The sequence below is a fragment of the Zingiber officinale genome, chromosome 4A (assembly GCF_018446385.1).
Source record: "Zingiber officinale cultivar Zhangliang chromosome 4A, Zo_v1.1, whole genome shotgun sequence".
Lineage (NCBI taxonomy): Eukaryota > Viridiplantae > Streptophyta > Magnoliopsida > Zingiberales > Zingiberaceae > Zingiber > Zingiber officinale.
Genome location: NC_055992.1, coordinates 129,662,374 through 129,686,911, shown reverse-complemented (window position 1 = coordinate 129,686,911; position 24,538 = coordinate 129,662,374). Strand labels below are relative to the sequence as shown.

The 24,538-nt window shown below is 44.8% G+C and overlaps 2 protein-coding genes across 2 annotated transcripts; both read left to right on the top strand.

The window, feature by feature from the left end:
• The first annotated feature begins 11,755 nt into the window (after window positions 1–11,755).
• Window positions 11,756–16,393, top strand: LOC121971172 (rho GTPase-activating protein 5-like). The gene is made up of 5 exons (XM_042522317.1): window positions 11,756–12,240; window positions 14,587–14,707; window positions 14,781–14,900; window positions 15,301–15,531; window positions 15,612–16,393. The coding sequence occupies exons 1-5, from the start codon at window positions 11,819–11,821 to the stop codon at window positions 16,170–16,172; spliced, it is 1,455 nt and encodes a 484-aa protein (XP_042378251.1). The 5' UTR covers window positions 11,756–11,818; the 3' UTR covers window positions 16,173–16,393.
• Window positions 16,394–16,599: 206 nt separating this feature from the next.
• LOC121971171 (probable protein S-acyltransferase 12) lies at window positions 16,600–22,492 on the top strand. The gene is made up of 7 exons (XM_042522316.1): window positions 16,600–16,997; window positions 20,436–20,688; window positions 20,846–20,937; window positions 21,641–21,767; window positions 21,867–21,952; window positions 22,072–22,137; window positions 22,204–22,492. The coding sequence occupies exons 1-7, from the start codon at window positions 16,794–16,796 to the stop codon at window positions 22,318–22,320; spliced, it is 945 nt and encodes a 314-aa protein (XP_042378250.1). The 5' UTR covers window positions 16,600–16,793; the 3' UTR covers window positions 22,321–22,492.
• Window positions 22,493–24,538: the final 2,046 nt, after the last annotated feature.

Here is a 24,538-nt window from a genome sequence, read left to right as displayed (position 1 = left end):
GGCTGGAACCGAAGGGCCGAGCGGGTGGTCCGTTCGGCCAGGATAAGGGCGAGGATACAAAGGTTAGCCGAACGGCCTATTCGTTCGGCTCGGGATATGGGATGTCAGCAAAGGCATGCCTAATGATTATGCCGTACACAAGATTTCACGATAGAGGATCTAACCGTCACATCATGGAGAGGTTGATACAGTAGCGGTATGGCCTTATGGATGCCCTTCTGATAGACCCATACCTGGGCATGGTCGAAAGCAGGTGATTGCTTTGATTGGCGTGCCCAGGCTCCTTCGAGAGGTCTATATAAGGTCTCCATTTCTTCACCGGAGGTACACGAGTCTTCTGTTTCTGAGCCACCTCTTTGTTATTCCTCGCCTGACTTGAGCGTCGGAGGGCCGTCGCCGGGACACCTCTCCCGGCTCGGTTTTGTTGCAGGTTCGCCGGAGCACTCGAGGATCTAGCAGGGAGCGCCACATCCCCAGCGTTCGTTGACCCCTGGTTCGGACAGGATCAATTTGGCGCCGTCTGTGGGAACGCTCCTGCATCCGAACGGGAACGATGGACGAGGCTGGACGACAACACACGGTGACGCTTTCAACAGAAGAACTCGACGCTCTGGTCGAGATGAGGGCCGCCAAACTTGTGGAGCAAAAACAAAAGGCATCAGCCGAGCGGCCGGAGCAACAAGCAACATCTGCGTCGGGTGGCCGAGCGGAAGCACCTCAAGCCACCGTCGCATTCCATCGGGCCTTATTCCGCACCCCTGAAGCCGTACCAGCTCGGAGAGATAGAGGATCTTCTTCAGACGAGATGCCTAGGCGAGATGACAGAAAAGGGAAAGCTCCCCGAGCGGACTCATCTCCCGAGCGGATCAATCGCCAATTTTCGGAGGCTATTCTGCGAGACCCTCTGCCCAAGCACTACGTGCCTCCGACGATCGGCGAGTACAATGGAACAACTGACCCGGATGATCATCTGGGTAAGTTTGATAACACAGCCACGCTCCATCAATACACCGATGGAGTAAAGTGCCGAGTCTTTCTTACCACTCTCTCGGGATCGGCTCAACGGTGGTTTCGGAGGCTGCCGGACGGATCCATCACCAGCTTCAAGGACTTCCGAACGGCCTTCCTCCACCACTTCGCCAGCAGTCGGCGTTATCAAAAAACAAGCGTAAGTCTGTTCGCCATCAAGCAAGAGGCCCGGGAACCGCTTCGAGCTTACATCCAGCGATTCAACCAAGTGGCGATGGACATTCCAACGGCCACTTCGGAAACCATGATGAATGCCTTCACGCAAGGCCTAGTGGATGGAGATTTCTTCCGATCGCTCATCTGAAAGCCGCCCCGGGATTATGATCACATGCTACATCGGGCCAACGAGTACATTAACGTGGAAGAAGCGCAAGCCGCCCGGAAAAAGGAAACCCTAATCGAGCGGGCACCTATTCAGGCCGAACGGAAACAGCACGCTGCTCATCAACCGCCGAGGGGACCAAGGGCCGAAGCAATCCGCTCCCCTCGTGTAAGGTCCCAAGTACAAGAAGTAGCTGCCGCCCGAAGCAAGCCAAAGAAGAAATGGACCCCTATGTTCTGCTCCATCCACCGGACGGATACGCACAACACAAGGGATTGTCGAAGTCTTCCCTTCGTGGCTAATCCCGTTCCCAGGAAGGCCGAACGACGGTCCCCTTCCATCGACAGGAGGCTAAGGACCCATGAAGCCGACCGGACCCGCACTGAGAGGCGACATCAACAGACGCCCGACCGGCATCGATCTCCAAGACAGGAGAATCGCCGAGCGTCAAGGGAACGATCCCGGCCGTCCGCTCGGGAAGAGGAAAATAGAAGCAATACTTCCCGAGGCGAGATCAATGTTATTGCTGGTGGGCCGACCGGAGGAGACTCCAACCGAGCCAGAAAGGCGGGCTCATGAGGTTGGCTTCAGCCAGGAGCGGGCACAGGGACCGAAAATCACTTTTGGCCCGAGACATTTAGAAGGAGTAGAAGTCTCCTACGACGACGCTTTCATAATAAAGGGTAATATTGCAAATTACACTATTGCTCGTACATTTGTTGACACAGGGAGCTCGGTAACATTATATTCAAGAAAGCGTTCGATCAGCTACAAATTGATTCGAGTGAGCTTCATCCCATGACAACGCCTCTCTACGGGTTCACGGGTAACAAAGCACATCCTGTTGGCTAGATCTGGTTGGCTACCTCACTGGGAGAAGAGCCGCTCAGGAGGACCAGGACAATAAACTTCGTGGTGGTCGACTCTCCTTCGTCCTACAACGTCATTTTGGGACGACCGGCGCTCAGCGAATTTCGAGCAGTCGTCTCAACCTTCCATCAGAAGATCAAGTTCCCCGTGGAGGACAAAGTAGGAGAAGTACGTGGAGATCAGCTAGCAGCTCGGCGATGCTATATAGAGATGATCCGAGCAGAAGCCTGTTCCGCTCGGAAGGCGCCCTGGATCGAAGTACACGCCATAACCGAGAAACCTCCTGCTTTAATTTATGATGAAAAGGAGGAGGTTCAGATCCATCCGACCCGATCGGAGGCCACGACTTTTATCGCCTCTGATCTGGAGGAGGAGCAGAAGGAGGAGCTGATCCAATGCCTCCAACAAAATCATGATGTCTTTGTCTGGTCGACACATGAGTTGCCCAGAATTTCGCCGAGCATAGCGCAGCATGAGTTGCATGTCCGACCGGACGCTCGGCCAGTGAAGCAGAGAAAAAGAGATTTCAGTGTCGAGCAAAATGCCATCATCCGGGCGGAAGTAGAGAAATTTCTGGAAGCCGGCCACATACGCGAGGTGCAGTTCCCGAGCTGGCTGGCTAACGTAGTATTAGTCTCTAAGCCGGGCGGCAAGTGGAGAGTCTACATCGACTTTCGGGACTTAAACAAAGCATGCCCCAAAGATTTTTATCCCCTGCCCCGGATAGATCAGCTGGTGGACTCTACGGCCGGCTGCGAGTTAATATGTATGCTCGACGCCTACCAAGGCTATCATCAAGTGCCGCTCGCCCATGAAGATCAAGGAAAAGTTAGCTTCGTGACTGCCGACGGCACATATTGCTACAATGTGATGCCGTTCGGATTGAAGAATGCCGGGGCCACCTATCAACGCTTGATGAACAAAGTGTTCAGGGAGCAGATTGGGCGGAATCTGGAAGTCTATGTGGACGAGATTCTTATCAAATCAGTCCGAGCGGCCGATCTCTTCAAGGACATGGAAGAAACCTTCCGAACGCTATGCAAATATGGAGTCAGGCTAAATCCCCAGAAGTGTCTGTTCGGAGCAAAAGGAGGGCGTTTCTTGGGGTACATAGTGACCGAACGGGGTATTGAAGCAAATCCCAGCAAAGTGAAAGCTCTACAAGACATGCCGCCTCCCAGAAATACAAGGGAAGTACAGCGGTTGACCGGTCGGATAACTGCTTTGTCCAGATTCATCTCCAAAACCGCCGACCGGAGCCTACCATTCTTCAAGATCCTGCGCAAGGCTACTAAGTTCCAGTGGGATGAAGAATGTGACCGAGCGTTCGGAGAATTGAAAACATATCTCAATTCTCTGCCTGTACTTGCCAAGCCGATCGGGGGTGAGTCACTTTATATTTATATGTCGTCAACTGAGCATGCTCTAGGCTCAGCAGTGAGGAGCAGCCGGTGTATTTTCTGAGCCACATTTTAAAAGATGCTGAATCTCGTTACACCGGGCTCGAGAAGTTGGCCTTTGCTTTAGTTCTAGCCGCTCGGCGCCTTCGACCATATTTCTTGGCTCACACCATCATTGTTCGGACGAACAACCCACTAGGAAGAGTGCTGTTGAATCCAGAAGCGTCTGGACGGCTCATCAAATGGACGACAGAACTAAGTGAATTTGACATCCAATACCAGCCCCGCTCGGCGATCAAAGCGCAATCCTTGGCTGATTTTGTGACCGAAGTGCAAAAGCCAGAGCCGGAAGCTCTGTGGAGAATATATGTGGATGGGTCTTCCACTCGGCTCGGAAGTGGGATTGGAATATTGCTGCTCTCGCCTCAAGAAGAAAAGATGCACTTATTCGTCCGGCTGGATTACAAAACTACCAACAATGAAGCAGAGTATGAGGCCCTCATAGCCGGATTGCAGGCAGCACGGCATGTGGGAGCCGGTCGGGTGACACTTTATTCAGATTCACAGTTGGCCGCTCAGCAACTGTCTGGCACCTTTGAAATCAACAGCGCTCGGCTTAAACTCTACGCTGAGGCATTTGAAAAACTCAAAGCTAATTTCCGCGAGGTTCTTATTCAGAAGAACCAGGCAGCCGATGAGTTGGCCAAACTAGCAAGTTCTATAACGCCAGTCATTATCCCGAAGCCAATTGAACAAGTATCTTTGATGGCACATGTTGACCGGATGGAAGGCCTCATGTTTCCGGACAACTGGAGGACATCCATCATGGAGTTTTTGCGCTCGGGCACCATTCCTGCCGATCGGGATGAAACCCAGCTGCTCAGGAGGAGGGCCGGTCGGTTCACACTCATCGGCGATCAGCTCTACAAGAAGGCTTTCTCTCGCCCGCTGTTGAAGTGTGTGAGCTCGGAAGACTCGGCTTACATCCTCCAAGAGGTACATCAAGGATCGTGCGGAGGACATCCGGGCGGACGATCACTAGCCAAGAAGATTTTACTAGCTGGATACTTTTGGCCGACCTTACAAATGGACGCCGCTCGGACAGTATCTGCGTGCCTTTCATGCCAGAAGTATCACAACTTCTCGCGCCGACAGGCAGAGGAGATGAAGACATCAGTCGTTTCATGTCCTTTCGATCAATGGGGAATGGATATTGTGGGTCCATTTCCGATGGCGACCGGGCAGAGGAAATTTTTGCTGGTGGCGGTCGATTATTTTTCCAAGTGGGTGGAGGCCGAGCCACTAGCCAGGATCACCGAGCAAATGGTCAAAAAATTCATCTGGCAACACATCATCTGTAGGTTCGGTATCCCTCGCAGATTGGTTTCCGACAATGGGCGGCAATTCACAGGGAAGGTGCTAGAAGATTGGTGCAAAAGCTACGGCATCGAGCAACACTTCACCTCCGTGGCTTACTCCCAGAGCAACGGTCAAGCTGAAGTAGCCAATCGGGAAATTCTCTGTATTCTGCGCGCTCGGCTCGACCACTTGGGAGGAAGTTGGCCAGATGAAGTGCCGGGCATTTTATGGGCCATCCGAACAACTCCTAAGGAAGCAACGGGCGTCACGCCTTTTCATCTGGTGTACGGCGGCGAAGCAGTCATTCCGGTTGAAGTCGGCGTCGAGTCCGTCCGGGTCCAATGTTACGATGGAAGCAACGCCGAGCGGAGGAACATGGAGCTGGATTTGGTTGATGAGGAGCGGGCCAAGGCATCCGTTCGGTTGATGGCATATCGTCAACGAATGAAGCAAAACTACAACCGCCGCGTCATTCCCCGATCATTCCAGGTCGGCGACCTTGTCTGGAAGAAAGTCAAACCGGTCGGCGACGTCAGCAAGCTTGAAGCTCCGTGGGCAGGTCCCTTCAAAATCATCGAAAAGCTCCGCTCGGGTGCGTATTATTTGGAGGATGAGGACGGTCGGCAGTTAGATAGGCCGTGGAGCGCGAACCACCTCCAGCCTTACCGGGCGGGATGAAAGGTGTACCACTGTAAATCATCCTGTGTACTTTTTTCGACTGAATACTGGAAATGCAGAAATGAAGAATCAAGAGGACAATTATAAGGCATTGTCAACAATCGAAGGCCCCGTACCGTTCGGACGGAGGTAAATTATCCGAGCTAAAATGCTCAATGCTGAAGACCCCGTGCCGTCCGGCCGGGCGTACGATACCCAAGCATCGACACAAAAACCGAAGGCCACGTGCGGGAAGCAAAGTGGTGTAATATGGCGCTAATTCTGTATATGTTAAGCTGCGCCGAACGGGAGCGTTAAAATTAGCCTTAACGGCTGTCTAGCCCAGACGTTAAACCGTAGAGCTGCGCCGACCGGCTATAAATAACCACGCCGTCGAGCACCGACGTTAAAGATCGAGAGACGAGCCGGCGTCTATAAACGTCCGAGCGGAAGACCGACGAGCCCCGTCGTTAAAAATCAAGAGCCGCGCCGACCGGCTATAAATAACCGCGCCGTCGAGCACCGACGTTAAATATCGAGAGACGAGCCGGCGTCTATAAACGTCCGAGCGGAAGACCAACGAGCCCCGTCATTAAAAATCAAGAGCCCCGCCGACCGGCTATAAATAACCGCGCTGTCGAGCACCGACGTTAAAGATCGAGAGACGAGCCGACGTTTATAAACGTCCGAGCGGAAGACCGACGAGCCCCGTCGTTAAAAATCGAGAGCCGCGCCGACCGGCTATAAATAACCGCGCCATCGAGATCCGACGTTAAAGATCGAGAGACGAGCCGGCGTCTATAAACGTCCGAGCGGAAGACCGACGAGCCCCGTCGTTAAAAATCAAGAGCCGCGCCGACCGGCTATAAATAACCGCGCCGTCGAGCACCGACGTTAAAGATCGAGAGACGAGCCGGCGTCTATAAACGTCCGAGCGGAAGACCGACGAGCCCCGTCGTTAAAAATCGAGAGCCGCGCCGACCGGCTATAAATAACCGCGCCGTCGAGCACCGACGTTAAAGATCGAGAGACGAGCCGGCGTCTATAAACGTCCGAGCGGAAGACCGACGAGCCCCGTCGTTAAAAATCGAGAGCCGCGCCGACCGGCTATAAATAACCGCGCCGTCGAGCACCGACGTTAGAGATCGAGAGTCAAACTCGCGATTGTGAGCTTACTGGACGAAACTAAGGACGCCAAATAACGAGCGTTCGCAAGTACTAAATTGATTAAGTCCGATCGGCCATCAATTTGCCAATACTTCGCATTCACTGAATGCAAACAGCATAGCCAAGCGCTAAACGATTTCGAGGAAAACAAGTCAACTGATTAACCCGATCGGTCGTCTAGTGTGGAACACGTGGAGCTTAACTGATTCTACGATTACGCACCAAACAGACAAAAAACGACAATGAAGGGCAAGCAAAAATAAACAAAAGAAGACAATTACGCCAATCGGCACATGCAAAAATTTTACATCAGCAGATAAAATACAGAAAGTACTGGGAAGAACTCGCTTCACTCCGGGTCCTCAAAATTAAAAAAGGCGTCCGGGATATCGTCAATCATAGCCGCCAGATCTGAAGAGGGAATGCTCAGGTCAGCAGGAAGGTGCCCTCCCTTCTTCAAATACGCCATGGTGACCTTGACCGCCTCGGCGAAAGTTGAGGAGACGTTGCCACCGAACTTTTCGCCGAACCGCTCCGAGCGGAGGTATTCTTGGCGGGTTGCTGCTAGGCGACTCGGCTCCCCTTCCTTGTACTTTCTGAAAGCCGCTCGGGAGGCAATTAGCGAGTCCTGGAGAACTTTCTGGTCCACCTCCGCTTTAGTGCGTTCAGCGGAGTGCCCATCCCGTTCGGCAGCTAGCTGGGCTTCCAGATTCTTAGATTGCTGATCTAGGGCTCGGACTTCAACTTTCATCTTGTCCAGATCAGCAATCGCCCGCTTCTTCCGGCTACTGGCGCGCTTCACGTCTGTGTCGCGTTTCTTCACCAGGCCTTCAAGTCGAGCCACCTCTGTAGCCAGGTCGGCGGCCTTCTTCTGTTCGGCCTCACGGGCTTGTTTCTCCCGCTCGGCCGATGGACCCCCCGAGACTTGGAGTTTTTCCATGAGATCCTCCAGCTCGGCCACCCGATGGCTAGTGGCGATTTGCTCGGCCCAATGCTGTAAGGGAAACAATAAAATCAGAAACCAAACAGTAGCAGGACACAAGAAGAAAAATGAACCTACCTGAGTGGCCTGCTGCATGTGGTTATCACCAAGCTGCTTGGGCGTCATGAGGGCCACCCTAATCTGAGCGTCCTCAAAAAGCTTGGCGAGCGGACCCCTCAAGGTTATCTCATGAACGGGGCTTGAAGGCCGATCGGCAGACAATAAATATTCCTCCGATGGGAATCGAAGGGTAGTCTTGACGGTCGGGTGGCCGGCCGGCACTTCCTCAGCCGCAGTCGCCTGGCCCGAGGACTCCCCTATGGTTGATGTTTCGCCCAACCGTCGTAAGCGACGACGAGTCCGAGGAGGAGAGCCAGAGGGCTGTGCGGTGGGCGAGGCCACTGAGGTCCCGATCTGCGACGGCGTGCGATCTGGCGAAGCGACCTCGATCGGCGCCTGTGGTTCGCCCTCTTGGGTCGGCGGAAGGCTGGGGTCTCTTCGACGTTTCCGCCGAACTTCCAGTGGTGAATCCCCGGCCTGGGGGACTCCCAGCTCGGCTGGGGCAGAGGAAACAGGATCCGCCTCAACCTCCGTTGAAGCGGATTGGGTAACTTCTGTTTCAGGGGCGGACTGCGTCCCCCCCTCTCCTGTAGCTGCCGGGCGGCTGGGGATTAGACCCCGCTCGGCGAGTTCTTTTTTGGTAGCCGCCTCAATTTCCACGGCTTTCAACTTCAGATGATCAGTAGCCTTGGAGCGCCACATGACTTCAGCTGCAGTAGAAAAAATTAAAATCAGTTAGACAAAAAAAGGCGAAGTGAGTAAAGAGTCCTTACTCATGCGGTAGGGAAGATTGGCCCGAACGGGAGATAATCCAAAAATGTACAACACCCCCTTGAGAAGCAACTGGTCGATTTTGTACCGCTGACCGGACAACCAGTTTGCCGCATGAAGGTAGGCTGGATTGCTTCTGAATTTGCCGAGCTCCGGCTGGGTCGGCCATTTAGTTCGGAATGCTGGCCGCTTGGGAAGTCGCATATAGAAGAAAAACTCCTTCCAGTGCTTGTTGGAGGTCGGCATATTATCAAAAAATTTGAAGCCTATTCTACATTGGAAAATAAAGGTGCCCAACTCGGATTGTTTGGGGTAGAAGAAGAAGTGGAATATTTTGGGGTCAAGTGGAATACTATGCAGCCTAAAGAGGACGACCACCCCACTCAGCAGCCTAAAGGAATTCGGCACAAGTTGGCCGAGCGGGATGCAGAAATAATTACAAACTTCCAAAATAAATGGATGGGTAGGAAATCTAAGGCCGCCCTGGAATTGGTCTAGAAAAAAGCAAATGGTACCGATCGGCGGGTTATGGGGCCGATCGGTCGGGTCGGCTATAACTATTTCATGGTCGTCCAGGATCCCGTACGTCCGAACAAGACGCCGAGCGCCCTCTTCATCAAATTTACTTTCCATACTCATATACCAGGGACCGTGAACATGGGTAGCGGGTTCGGAAGAGCTCGCCATCTCGAAGAGACAAAAGGATAGCAACGAAAGAGAGGTGAAACGATTAGGAAAGACCTGGTAAGCGAGGAAAGAAGGCTCACTAAGAAGGAGATGGGCGGAGAAGAGCGCCGGTGAGATGATAGCCGCCGAAAAACGGGAACTGGATCGCCGGAGGCCGCAGCAACAGAGGAGTCAGAAGGACAAAGCACGAGCAAAGATGCGGCAAAGGAGGAGGACTAAGGCTTTATACGGCCGAAGTCGATTGGCCTCCATCGTCCGATCCAGGTCACGAGAAACAAGGACGTCATCAGGTCGTCCATTTCAAAACAATCGGCGTCCCATCGTACGGATCATCACCGCCACGCGAGAAGAGCCACGTGGCGCTCTGTCACCAGGCGCAATTAATGCGCCCATACCGCGCGTGCTTCGACTTAATGAAAAGGATTTGCGTGATTTTCGAGAAGATTTAGACAAGCAAACATCTACGTGGAGCGCCAAGACATTCAAAACGAAGAGCCGAGCGGCTGAATTTGGCATAAGGGCCGAACGGCTCAAGGGATATTATAAGCGACGGTAAGGCGACGACCGCCCGCTCGGACACATAGTCCAGTCAGTCGGACTCACTGCCTCCTTCGACTAGACTTGAAGGGGAGGCAAGTGATCCGGCGGTGAGAATGGGGGACCCACTTCCTGAAGGGTCCCAGCCTGAGGACAGATGGAGGGCTGACTAAGCGGGTAAGGGCCGCGTCGAGCAGTTGAGCAGGTCCGAGCGGAGCCAGATATAACCCAGCCATAGGCTTGGGTTTCCGACGCCAAGGCGGGTGTCTGCCCGGCTGGAACCGAAGGGCCGAGCGGGTGGTCCGTTCGGCCAGGATAAGGGCGAGGATACAAAGGTTAGCCGAACGACCTATTCGTTCGGCTCGGGATATGGGATGTCAGCAAAGGCATGCCTAATGATTATGCCGTACACAAGATTTCACGATAGAGGATCTAGCCGTCACATCATGGAGAGGTTGATACAGTAGCGGTATGGCCTTATGGATGCCCTTCTGACAGACCCATACCTGGGCATGGTCGAAAGCAGGTGATTGCTTTGATTGGCGTGCCCAGGCTCCTTCGAGAGGTCTATATAAGGTCTCCATTTCTTCACCGGAGGTACACGAGTCTTCTGTTTCTGAGCCACCTCTTTGTTATTCCTCGCCTGACTTGAGCGTCGGAGGGCCGTCGCCGGGACACCCCTCCCGGTTCGGTTTTGTTACAGGTTCATCGGAACACTCGAGGATCTAGCAGGGAGTGCCACATCCCCAGCGTTCGTTGACCCCTAATTCAGACAGGAACAGTACTCTAATTACTGATGCTGCTGGGTGAGGAGTCGATCGTGTTTCTGATTTACTCGGAGTAAAACAGGAAAAGATTATTCATCAAAGAACTGGATTATTGGATACCCTCGTAAATTCCTCCGACGGATAGCTATGCATCCGCTTTGAATGTCACCATTATGAGCACGTGCATGACATGCTCATATTCAAAACCTTCACGTGACTCCACGGATAGTCTATAAATAAGTGGCCTGAACCGTGGGGCCGAGCCAATGCTGGACCACCTGAACATCCAATAAGATTTCAGATAAAACATGATTAAAAAGAAAATTCCATACATAAAAATGTCTCCTAAAATTTAAAATTTATTAGGACTAAGATGCTTTAAATTTAAAAGTTCGGGCACGGGGAAGCTTTGAATCTGTAAAGTGTTTTTAAAATCCTCATTTTATTTGTACTTCGGGTCAGCTGATGATGGCGAGAAGATGCCAATTGTTTAAGAAAACAACACAATTAATTAGGACTTAACGAAACTAAAGAAGTGGTGGCCCACGGCATCTCATTCGATTCGATCCACGTCAAAATCGCATCAACTCAGAACCTCTTATCCACCAACTCATTGTTTTCTTTCTTTTTTTTTTTTTTTTTTTCAAAATAAAACCGATTGTCTCAATTTAAACTAAAGTGATAAACAAAGTTTCAACTCGAACCGGTTTGGTTTAATCGGTTTATTTATTTTGGATCACAGTCACAGAAGTGAAGTGGTTTGTGTGTGAGCGGTTCAGCTAAATCGTTAAAGATCAGATTGTACTGGTTGAAGTTCGGTTCTTAGACTGTTAGACAGGGCCTTGACGAAACGCAGTGGCAGGGCCCCACTGCCAAATTCAGTTGTCGTTTTTCCTTCACGAGACAATGCCACTCCCCATTTATCTCTCTTTCTTATTATTTCAAATAAATAAAGGAAATATTCCCTTGGACAACATAAACTTCGTCTCTCTTCTTAAAATATCTACATAATTTATAAATTTATTTTTTCCACCCTTCATAAAGTTATAGATGAAGCATTTTGATAAAAATAGGTGATTTTGGGGGGATTGAATTGAAATTGTCTGCTTAATAAATAAATCAATAACATCTCACCACCTCTGCTCCACTCGGCCAACTCTCACATCACACCACCATTTCTTGTTCCTTTTCACTTCCCTCCATTGAGGCCATGGCTCGTTTCTCCCTCGTCTACCATGGCGACTTGGCTCCGTCGCATACCTCCCGTTCCCTCTGCGAAGAAGAAGAGGACGACGAGGAGGAAGAGGAGGAATTCCCGATCTCTTCGCCCCTAATCCTGCCGGGATCGGACCGGGAGAAGGGGGAAACCCAACACCAACACCATCACCATTCCTCGGCTACGGCCGCGCTGGTGGCAGCGCTGAGGAAGTCCTTGGTGATCTGCAGCGTCGGCGCCGACGAGGGCGGCGGCGGTGTCGCGGGACGTCGCACGGCAGCCTCTTCCGCCGTGGAGATCGGGTGGCCCACCGACGTGCGACACGTAGCGCACGTGACCTTCGACCGCTTCGGCGGATATCTCGGCCTGCCCATCGAGCTGGAACCGGAGGTCCCTCCAACGGCTCCCAGCGCCAGGTCTGTCATCTCTGCTGCAATTTGTCTTGCTTATTGTTTATGCTTTGCCTCTAATTGTTCTTGTTTAGGTATTAAAATGTATTTTGGAGTGGTAAATTTTCAAGATTAGGCGGTGGCATTACCTTGCATTTGATATTTGCTTGTTACATTACACAAATGTTACATTCATTTTGAAGGTCGAAGTGCGATTTTCTCCGGACCTGACGTTTTATGGTCATATAATTGTCAAAAACAAAAAAAAATCAATCATTTATTTCGTCAGTACATGAGGACGATTCTTGCAGGTTACATTAGGCTTATCTGTAAACGTCCCAAACAACTGTGGAAGTAACAGTAGATAGTTCAGGGGTTCAAATAAATCGTTCGTGTTTAAAGAGAGTATATGGTGAATGCATTGCTTCACTGTAAATGAAATTTCCAGTTTTAAGGGGGGTTATCCGTTATTGCCAAGTCGCCTTAGATATACTAGAATCTTCATTTCTTTCTAGGTACGTTTTGCATTTCTGGACTCTAATCCATGTCTCTCCCTTTTCTCTGACCTTGAAGGCTTTTAATGGTCCATATTCCTACTGCTGGCTGAATTGTCTGAATTCTTCGTTTCAAACAAAAAAATGCTGATTAAATATCCACCATGATCTCCTATATATTTCCTTGAGTAACTCCTAGAACTATACACAACATTTTTATGATCCCTAATTTTTATTTTTAAAGAAGGAGAAACTTGATTATTGTCAATAGAGTTTCCTTACCTTTTCAAACTTTGGCTTAACTCTGAGTTAGCAAACTCCACTTTACCCACTCAGAGTTTGCAAAAGCATTGTGTATTTGTGTTTCACTCTTGAGCATAACTTTGTCTGGTCTACCAAATGATTAATGAAATTGCAAACCATGTGCCATTCTCATGATGTCTATTTAACATTGTAACATTATACTAAATGAATTCTGGTTGATTGAAGTTATGAATGTCAGCAGTGAGCCCAACAGGTTTGTGCTTTGACACCCAACTTAATGGTCTCAAAGTGGTAGGAACAGTAGGGGGGTTGTGGTTGTTACCTTTGACAAAGTATCTCTGAACCTTAAATGTCCTTTGAATTGTTCCTTGCTTCTTTTAACCTTGGTCAATCTCATTCACATCTAAATAAGATAGAGAATCAAATTGACTCAATATACTCATCTAGGAGACTAGAATGCCTTGGCCTTATTTGTGTGTGATAATTGTGGCAAAATATCTCTGAACCTTAAATGTCCTTTGAATTGTTCCTTGCTTCTTTTAACTTAGTCAATCTCATTCGCATCTAGATAAGATAAAGAATCAAGTTGACTCAATATACTCATCTAGGAGACTAGAATGCCTTGGCTTTATTTGTGAGTGATAAATGTGGCAAAATTCACAAATCAAATACATGACTTATGCATAGTATCCCACTAGTCTGTAAAAAATATTGGACTTGAATGTTGTCTTAGGTTTCAAGTGACATCTAAAGATGTTGGATTTGAGCCAACTCTCATGGACAAAGTTAGATTTGGATTATTGGTTGCTCATCTCAGCCACTGATGGTTATCTTTGGATATACCTCTCTTATGTGACGTTTGGTTAAATGATGGGAATGACTATGAGTATGAGTTTGATAGTAAGGTGGAATGGGAATGAGAATGAAACCCACCTAATTATATGAGTTTGGTTGATTCCTATAAATCTAGAAATCATTCCCAAATTGTCATTCCTAAACCCACAATCCAAATACTATCTTTTACTATCATTCCATTCTACTTTGTCACCACTATCAATCTAGACTGATGAACCCATTTGCCACTTGATGATCTTGGAGATCAACATAATAGCTTGATCGATGTTCCTCTCAATGTGTCTTTCCCTTATTCTTGTACATCTGGTGTGCCAGTTCTCAAATTGAGGGTTGGTCAATGATTATTATAGTCATTATTGTTCTGTCAAAGATGGCCAGATCTAATTTTCTTGTGCAGTGTTGGACATGGATTAGCGAACCTTGTAAATCTTTGCTTGTCAATATTAATTTGAAAACTATTTAATCTTCAAAAATAAATAATTGGAAAGTAGGTGTAATGGACCATTTAAATTGGCTTAACAACAGTGATATTTGTGTTTACTGGAAGAAATGGATGAGACAGTTCAATGACTGTTGATGTTTATATCATCTATTGAGAGAATTCCTTTTATTCAATTAATACATGGTTTTTAGCATCGGAAAGTAGAAGTTTAATTGATTCTTGTCTTTTCCGTATTGAACAATCATCATTTATATTTGGTTTTAGCCATAAAGACTGCAACCCGACAAAATAATCTCAAGAGGTTTCTTTTTCCCATAGTGTTAGCGTATTTGGGGTTTCTGTTGAATCCATGCAATGCTGTTACGATGATAGAGGGAATAGCATGCCAACAATTCTCCTCTTGATGCAAAGACACTTGTACTCTGAAGGAGGTCTACAGGTTTTTCCTTGTAGTATATCAACTATGATATATTTTCATGTGTTTATGATTAGTATTTCTTATTTTCTCGAAGGTTGAAGGTATTTTTCGAATCAATGCTGAGAACGACCAAGAACTTCTTGTCAGAGAGCAACTGAATGGAGGTACCGTTCCACATGGGATTGATTTGCATTGCCTAGCAGGGTTGATAAAGGTATCACCGTCCAACCTCTTTTGAGTTGTTGATTAAGATATTTTCAATTTGATATCGATTGATTGATGAGATCATTTATCGATGTGGATACATTTGTACACATAAAAATGCAGCATCTTTGTTCTCTTGGAACAACCAAGCAGAAATTTCTCTTTTGAGAATTAAAATCAAGAACACATCTTCTGCATCTAGTCTGATAATTATATTTTAAACAGGCCTATCATTTTTTTCTTTTGGTCTTTACCACGAGGTGTCCCACACCAAATTAGATGGGGGAATATTCCTTGTTCAAGGCATGACTATCATTTATCTAAAGTAATAGAATACCAGAATCTCTTTTTGCTTTGGCGAACCAACATATTTAGTAATTATTAGTGGTTAATATCATATGTTGGTGCAGGCCTGGTTCAGAGAATTACCAAAAGGAGTGCTCGACGCTCTAACACCAGATCAGGTTATGCACTGTAATACTGAAGAAGCATGCACCGAACTCTTAAGGATGCTGCCACCAACCGAAGCAGCACTACTCGATTGGGTTATCAATTTGATGGCAGATGTTGTGGAGCATGAAGACTACAACAAGATGAATGCTCGAAACATCGCAATGGTTTTTGCACCAAACATGACGAAGGTTAGTTGTTGAATTTCTTGCTAAGTAATCTTTATGCAGAGTGAATCACAAATAAGCAAGGTTCCATTTCTTTTTTTCAGATGGCTGACCCCTTAACTGCACTGATACATGCAGTCCAAGTTATGAACTTCCTTCGAACACTGATCCTGAAGATATTGCGCAATAGAAAAGAGGCATTGTTCATAGCCAGGGAACACAATTTATGCTCTGAATCTCCAAGTGATAAGGATGAAGCAAAATCTTATACTACTTCAGAAACACCTACATTGAGCACCTGCGAGATAACCATGGACGGCTATGATATCGATAGAGTGGGCATCGGGAAATTCTTGTTAGATGCTAGTCAATCACTGGGTACAAGTGAAGATAGTTTTGGCAGCTCTGACAAAAAGAATGAAAATGCTGAACAGTTTGAGTTCGTCTCTGCAAAAATCTCACATGCTGACCCCGAGTTCGATGGCACAAAAGAGGAGTGCAAGTGCAGATTTGTGTACGGGGATGTGGAACGAGTGATGGGCAGATTGAGGTTTAGGAAAGGAGTGAAGAAAATTCGCAGAAAACCTGTGTTTCAACTGGGCAAGTCCACTAAGAGATCCGCAGAGCTTGTAGATTATGAAGAAAAAAGAGAAAATTGGACATGATAACCTTGAAATTTTCTAAAATCACGTAGAGAATTTCTTCTTTTCCTCTCATTGTTTCGTTCGGTGACCATCACTCAGTAGGAGTCGTAGGAACTGCTATAACCGTAGTTGGGTTAAAGCAAGTAAATATGAAATGACTTAGGAGATGTGCTTGGTTCTGTGTTGATTTGGTTGACTACTTTGACAGATCCAATTCTGATGTGTGTGCGTGTTCTTTCCTCCGGATTGACTTTCTGATTCATTCTTTAGATAAATATAATAATTGTTGGTAGGAAATGTATGGTATTTTTTTTTTCATTAATTAGAAATTAATAAAAAAAAAAAGCATTGCGGTGTAATGCAATGAATTTAAAAAACGTGAAAATTTTGACAAATTTTAAGCTACTTTTAGTTATTTCAATTAATTAACGCTATTTTTATTTACTATTATTACCTTAACGACCTTCCTACCCTTTCTTGTCTCTCCTCCGCCGTCGCGTGGGCAGCCGTCAAGGCGGCGTGGGAGAGGAAGTAGCTAAGCTGGCTGCCGAGATCTGGAGGCGGCTCTTCCCTTTGCGAAGCAGCAAGAGGAGGCTCCTCTTCTACGCCTCGGGATCGGCGGCGAGCCGGCGATTCTCCCGCATGGACTGCGCCTGCGTCGTCATCAACCCTTTCCGCCTCTGCTCCGCCCTTCGGGTGCTTGGCTCCTTCATGGTCCTCCTATTTCTTGCCATCGTCGCCCTCTCCTACTACGCCGTCGTCGTCGTCGCCTGGGGCCCGCGCCTGTTCCACAGCTTCCCCCTCCCACTTCTCGCCTCCTCCATCATCGTCATCTTTCACCTGCTGGTACTCCGCTCTAGCTCTTCTGATCCTTTTGCCCGTGTCCTTCCATTTAGAATAAACATGCAGTAATCTCATTCTCCCGTGATCAAAATTGATGGATCTGGAATAGTAAGCTCTTGCTCAGTTGCCCTACCTAGTAGTAGGAGGTTGTTTTTTCAGATTGACAGCTGCCTAAAGGAAGAGCTGGACCTTTAGTATACAGCATTTTTCAGAGGTTTCTTTATTAGAAGGCCCGCTAAAGATCCGATTTTTGGAACCCTAGTGAGAAATGGATGCTATTCGTTAAATCTCTATACCTTACTTTCGCACGCGAGGGTGAAATTCGTAGTATTTATTCATGAAGGCTCATTACCTTATCTTACTCATCCCTCACACTGACACCTTTCCTCCGTTAATAAATAATCTGGCACAGCCCAAGAGGGAGTTCAATCCAATCCAAAATGTTAAATCACTTAGTTGGGATCTCTTGATATTAAGCATGCTCCATAAGTCTCGCTTAGCTGGATGTAATTAAGAGGTAGAGCTTCATTTTCTCCTCATTTCTTACTCCCTTCTACATGTCTACTTTGAACATGTCTACATTCGTAAAAGGGCAAAAGCTAACTTACAATCAAAGCATGCTACGCACGCGAGGGTGTAATTCGTAGTAATTATTCATGAAAGCTCATTAGCCTACCTTACTCCCTCTTACTGACACGTTTCCTCTACTGATCAATAACCAACCCAGTTCCTACTCTCCAAGGAAAATTTATACATATATTGGAACAGATTGATACTTCGCCTTGTGCTTTACTTGTCAAGGTGTCTTCTACCTCTTAACAGGGGTTAGGTATAGGAAGCAAGATTTATTTATTTTCTCCTAACCCTTTGATATTGAACTATAAGGTGTCGTGCAGGTCCCTAGAAAGTTGGAGACTGGAGTTGAGGAGTTCTAACCATCTAGTCAATGATCCACAAAGATATTAATTTGTAATAATATTTATATTATCAACGGATAAAATTGAAGTTCAAATAACTTGTCAAATTTTGATTATAAAAGATATTTAAATTTATTACAACTAACTGATGTTATGACTAAATATCTTTCATAGAAAAGACAAATATGAAATAGATTGTGAAATTATCCTAAGGACTATTTGTTGGAAGGGTATTGTGTAAGGATTCTATCTAGTGAATCAGAAAAAAGAAAGATGTTTTAATGTATTATGAATGAAGATATTTTTTATATCAAGTAAGCAAATGCTATAACATGAATAGCATGTTTCATTTTGTTAGTCGTTAATTCTGGTTAAATTCTGAATCATTATAGCAATTTTACATTGTTATTGAATTAGAGTCAATTGTATATTTCTTTGACTTGAACTTGTTCAGAAATAATTCAGTAGAACCTCAGATGAGCACAATAATCATTGTTATCACAATATTAAATGAGGATGGAGAAATGTAACAATTGTTTGTTGTAGAATTGTATCAAAACTAAACAGTATCCTATAAATATCATGATTTTAGCTAATCACAATAATTAAATCTAGTTAAATTATTTCTACTTAGTAATTGATACTCGCTACATTGCAAGACTCTAGAGTCCACATCTATCTATTTCAATATCTTCTAGTAAATAACTTTGTAAAACAATTAGAAAAACCATAGTGGGAGGTTGGTGGCATATGTTGACTGGACAATGTGGATAAGAGTTATGAGTATGACGGTCTAGTTTTTGTTGTTCTCTTATTCACCTTTTTACATGTATTTTTCTTGGTTGAACTTCACTTTTTCAGCAAATAGGAATTCAAACCTTAAGCTTGGAAGGCTATTAAGTTTATGTCTGTACACCTCAATAACAATTTGTTGCTATCGTCATTATGCTCATGGATTTTCAATGTGTGAGTCTTACACCAGCCTAGATAAAATGAGAGTGAAATGCGGAGAGCTAGAGAAAATAATGTAGGAAAGTTATTTAAGATGTAAAAACCTTGCGGATATACTTTCAAAAATTAATTCTGTCCGAAATTAATTAGAAGAATGCAAAGGGATAAAATATAACAAAGGTAATAATATATCAAGTCATATAATACCCATTAAGTTAATATTAGACCTTTGTAAGTGTGCATGGCAGCAATCTACTGGATATTGGCATATTACATTAATTAACATGTTGATATCAATTGGCTTCACCAAATGTTTCAACTACCTGTCCTTATAAGTGTTCACATCCTTCCAAAAATGCATATGAATTGTTTATATCATAGATTGACATATAATTTATGTTATGGAATTACACATTGCATATATTGACAAAAGTGGATGGTTCAGGGCAGAATGCTGAGAAGAGGAGAAAGTTTGCAAGGGGGAGAGACTAAAAAAAAAAAAAAGGCAGTTCGGTGCACGAAGCTCCCGCCATGCGGGATCCCGGGGAAGGATCCATTGTACGCAATCTTATCTGACTTTTTGCAAGAGGCTGTTTCCAGGATTCGAACCCGTGATCTTTTGGTCACATGACAACAACTTTACCGTTGCAAGGGAGAGAGATTGCGGGGGAAAAAGAAGATTGAGAGATATGGCACTTGAGATAATAACCCTTTTTCTTACTGAACTGGTTCTAGTTTGGTTCAGCCAGAAAACTGTCTATTTGGCCCCCATGTGCCCAAATTGAATCCAGCTTGAGTCCAAAACAATTCATGCCTAACCCTACATATTTAGAATCCATGTCCTTTGTTTAAAGTCAAATTAAGTCCAATTAACGAAAAATCAGTAGAAGAACTTGGTTTAATATTAATTTGACTATATAACCAAAAATTAACTCTTACATAGGTGATTGTGAAATATTATTATGTAATGCCCACATATCCATGACTATGATTTGGACCCTCTTATGCTAAATCGTGTGTCTCCATTTTGAAATCACATTTCCAATATTTGGATCTATTCCCCCGTTGGATGGTACTATCCAAGTCTGAGTAACATGGGCCACAATTATTTACTATTTGACTTCATATATTGGAAATTATGTGTGTTAATCTTATTCTCCTTGTTCACCATTAGGGTGTAAACAAAGAGAACATAGGGGGAATCATTAGTATGAAAATGTGCTTTCCTCTCCACAAGCCTCATGTGGTTGCATCATAAGTGCAGTTACCCACATTGTGGCTCTTGTGACGAGTCTCTAATATATGTTTTGCAACTAAAAAATCATTCGAGGGTTAACATTTTCCTTATGTTATGCCTTGAGTATCATTCTATAAAGCAGTTTTTTTTACCTCTAACACTACCAAGATTAATTATTTTTGTTAACTACTGTTTTAGTATAATTTAAATTAGCTCAATGTATTTGGCTTTTATTGAACCCTATTTACTTCAAGTTACTGATTTTCATCTAAAGTAAAAGTAAGAGATAGTTCAGATATCTTTACAAATACTTCAAGACTATGTTTTCTTCTGCAGCTTGCATTGTTAATATGGAGTTATTTTATGGTAGTTTTTCGTGATCCTGGTGCTGTCCCTGCTAATTGGAGGCCTTTTCTCGATGAAGAGTCTCCTGAAAGAACTGCTTCTGCAATGCTTGCAGATTTTGTTGCTCCTGAAACCAGGGCTTCTGCATCTTCCTCTTTAGAAGGACTTGAAAGAAGACCTAATATCAACTATTGTGCTCGTTGTCAAAATGGCAAACCTCCTCGTTGTCATCACTGTTCTGTTTGTATGTTAGTCCTTTCTTATTGTCATTATATATATGTTTTTTTTTGCTTATAGGCTAAATGTTGGTTTATCTTAGTATTATTTTTCTTTGAGAAATCTTAATTGACCTGTAAAGTGACTTCAATTATCATTTCTTTATTTGTCATCTGCTCTTGTAGGTCAAAGGTGCGTGCTTAAGATGGATCATCATTGTGTATGGGTTGTTAATTGCGTAGGGGCTCACAATTACAAATTCTTTCTTCTGTTCTTGGTATGCCTTGTTTTTTTAAATATATCGAGGTTTTGTTACTCTTTGGGATATTTTGTATGGTTAAGTTACTCTAAATGCATGATTTTTTGTTATCCACCAATTATAAATACTATCCGTGGGACCGGCTCTAGGGGGGCTGCTGATGTGGCGGTTCCATATTTTTTTTTAAAATAATATTGTACAAGTGCAAAAGGAACACATCCTGTTCATTTACGCCGTTGGCAATTAGTGCTTTTTTGAAATCAACTGACAAATGCAAGCTAAAAAGAAATGAATTTAACTGTGAAAAATTTTCTTCAGCTGTAGCTGTTTGGCAAGCACAATAATACTCCTGGATGTTACCAACTTGCTGTGCATGCATCTATTGCACTTCACTTGATTAGTTAATCAATTTTTCATCTCAAATAATTTGGGTGGCTGATCCCAATCATGATTCAAATGGTCTATTAGTTTGCTAACTGTTTCTCATGAACTTTATATGAAACCTTTCCTTGACCAACGAACTGTTGTAGATCATAACACCAAGCACTAGCTTTAGCGTGTTTTTTTTTTATGGTTCATAAAAATTCTCTAAATTTGGCAAAATCTGTTGCTAATGTTTACTCATTTTTGCCTGTGCTATAAATTATTTCCAGTGTCATGCCCTTGAAATAGACTCTAAATTTATGATTTCCTTTGAGTTTTTTTTCCCTTTTTATCTCAGCTTTATACATTCCTTGAGACGGTATTAGACACCTTTGTCTTGCTTCCAAGTTTTATTAATTTTTTCGGCGATGCAAGGAGACATTCTAGTTCACCTGGAAATCTTGCTGTTACGTTTCTTGCATTTGGTAACATCTAACTACTCTATACAGAGTGAAGTTCTGGTTATTCATTGTTTCGATGTAAAATTTTCAACTGATGTGTCAATATTTGTTGGGCTATTTCAGTCCTTAATCTAGCTTTTGCACTGAGCCTTCTCTGTTTTGTCGTCATGCACACATCTCTTGTTTTGAGCAACACCACAACGATAGAGGTATTTTTTTCCTCTGCTTTCGAGACTCCATTTTAGTTTCTTGAACCCATAAAGTTGTTAACGATAGCAATTGCATTCATGCAAACATGTCTAGTTCTCAAGTGTGCTCCATATTTTAGGTATATGAGAAGAAGAAAGCAGTCGCATGGAAGTATGATATCGGAAAGAGGAAGAACTTTGAACAGGTGAGATCATAAAACATAGCACATCTATTCCTTCTACGTTATCTCATTGTTTACTCTCTAAATTAGGTTTTTGGGGCGAAGAAGTTGTTCTGGTTTCTCCCATTATTCTCTGCAGAAGATCTTGAAAAGATTCCGGCACTTCAAGGTCTGGATTTTCCAACTCGCTCAGATGTCGAACCGTGAAGTATTTAGATTTGTTCATTCCCCTCGTCTGAGTTGAAACTGTTATGAAGCATATCATGTATATCTTCTTGACTGTGTTTTATTCTTGTACATCTAAACAAACAAACAAAAAAAACTCTTTGAATGCTGGACACCATTTCTATCAATTGTTAATGTGTTTGATTGCATAAAAGTTTTAACGGCAATTATCGAAAGGGCGTTTAAAATTGTGAAATTCTTAAAAGACAATCTAATTTTCAGATTTCTGCATCTGTTTCGTATTTCTGCATCTAATTTTACATTATGGTATTAATTTTTGAAATATAACATGATTGGTGGGAGAGTTAAAATGAAATATCATATTAAATGATTGGCGGGAGTGGGTAAAATGAAAAATAAGTGGTTTAGAGATTTAAAAATTAGGTACTTTTGAATTTCGTAACTTCAAAGGTGCTCCATTTACTCAGATTAAATCTCGAATCTCTTATATTTCTAAAATTGGTCAAAAAGTGAGACAATTGTGAAGTAGAACGATCATGCTCATTTCTTTGACAAGAGAAAGTCAGGTATACGTTCAGTATACAATATTAACTCGCATTTGACTATAAAATGTATCATCTAATCAATGTGTCGCAGAATAACAATCTTTTAGCCAGGTTTTATTCAGATTTCTAAAATCGATACCGATCCATCACTTATTTTCTGATTTGAATATAAGTATCATGTTGACAAGTTAGATCGGGAATTGTACTTTTCGAATATATCCTGCCTTGAGCAGTTTTCTACCTCTGCTCGGATGATCTGATTTTACTTCGAATTGAAGTCCCATTTCTTTTATTTTACTGGTCGAGCGACCGGTCGAACGTGCAACTCATGTTGTATTATTACTGGAGAGACGCTTGGGAGCTCGTGGGTTGCCCATGTAAATACATCGTGATTCTACTATAAGCAAGCAACTAACTTGGCTTTCTTCTCGGGGCTCAAACCAGCCGCGATGAAGGTGGTGGCCTGTGGTCAACTGGGGTGGACTTGGACATCCTTTCTTCATATACTAAAATGGGAGGCACCTCTTGAATCGCATTGACCTTCCGTCGTTGAGCCTTCCAAGTGGCTTGAGATTTGGCTCTTACAATCTCCATATAGCATTTGCATATTACGAGTTGATTGCCTTTAACCTCGCTGACTTAGTTGTCTACCGAAAACTTGATCTTCTGGCAGAACGTCGAGATGACGGATCAGAACTCATTCAACATTGGTCGGCTGAGTATCACGTTGTAGGCCGAAGGTGCGTCTACTATGATGAAATTCGTGCGGTGAGTCCTCATGAGCGGTTCCTCTCCAAGAGATATTGTTGGTCCCTTGGTGGCCGGTAAGAGGGGAGGAGTGAATTGCCCTACAAAAACAAACTCAACCCTTTCTCGACTTTATAGCTTAATTAAGAACACTTGAAATAAAAAAAAGAGACTAATTAAAAGGGCAGAGATACAAGGAGAATTACTTGGTTTGCAATCAGGAGATTGTTAATCCAAAAAAAATGAAGCGCACTTTTTTGAAGATCTCCTTTGGGCGGAGTAGCCTCTTACAACGTTAATAGCTCGCACACAATAGTAGAACGGAAAGAAAAGAATTACAAATTATTATCTGAACTACTGAAATCAGAGCTATATTTATAGCACTGTTCCGAGCGTCTGGAAGGATTCCGGGTGCCTGGAGTGGGATAAAATTCTATCACCGATGCGTCGGTCAATAGACACGTCGAATCTGATAAGATTGAGGTTCCGGGTGCCCAGACCCATAAAAGTCAACATAGTTAACTTTTTTGATCTGGGTCCTCTGCTCCGGTTCTGCTCGCTTCAGTCCGGGTCTTCCACTCCGGTTCCGCTTACTTGGGTGATCTCGGCCATCCGGAATAGGGCTCACTTAAACTCAATTTCCGGCCTTCCAAGCAGCCTTCCTCCCCAGCTTCTCGTCCCTCGAACGTCACATACGTTCTTCTCGTCCACCGGTGTACTCTTCTGTGGCACCTCATCCCTCGGACGCACCGAGCCCGTTGGCTCTCTCCCGTGCCGTCCTTCTCGCTAGCCGCGTCTTTCGCTCGACTTCCTGTGCTCCTAAGCTCCTGTACACTTAGACACAGGGGTTAAACCAAACAAGGCCTAACTTAACTTGTTTGATCACATCAAAATAATATTAGGATTCCAACAATCTCCCCTTATGTGAGCAAACCAAGTTAAGGTAG

Coding starts and splice junctions, on each gene's coding strand:
- LOC121971172 (XM_042522317.1), top strand. CDS start 11,819: ATGGCTCGTTTCTCCCTCGTCTACCATGGCGACTTGGCTCCGTCGCAT. Junction 14,708..14,780: donor ACTCTGAAGGAGGTCTACAG/GTTTTTCCTTGT, acceptor ATTTTCTCGAAG/GTTGAAGGTATTTTTCGAAT. Junction 15,532..15,611: donor TTGCACCAAACATGACGAAG/GTTAGTTGTTGA, acceptor TCTTTTTTTCAG/ATGGCTGACCCCTTAACTGC.
- LOC121971171 (XM_042522316.1), top strand. CDS start 16,794: ATGGACTGCGCCTGCGTCGTCATCAACCCTTTCCGCCTCTGCTCCGCC. Junction 20,689..20,845: donor TTGTCATCACTGTTCTGTTT/GTATGTTAGTCC, acceptor CTGCTCTTGTAG/GTCAAAGGTGCGTGCTTAAG. Junction 20,938..21,640: donor AATTCTTTCTTCTGTTCTTG/GTATGCCTTGTT, acceptor TTTTTATCTCAG/CTTTATACATTCCTTGAGAC.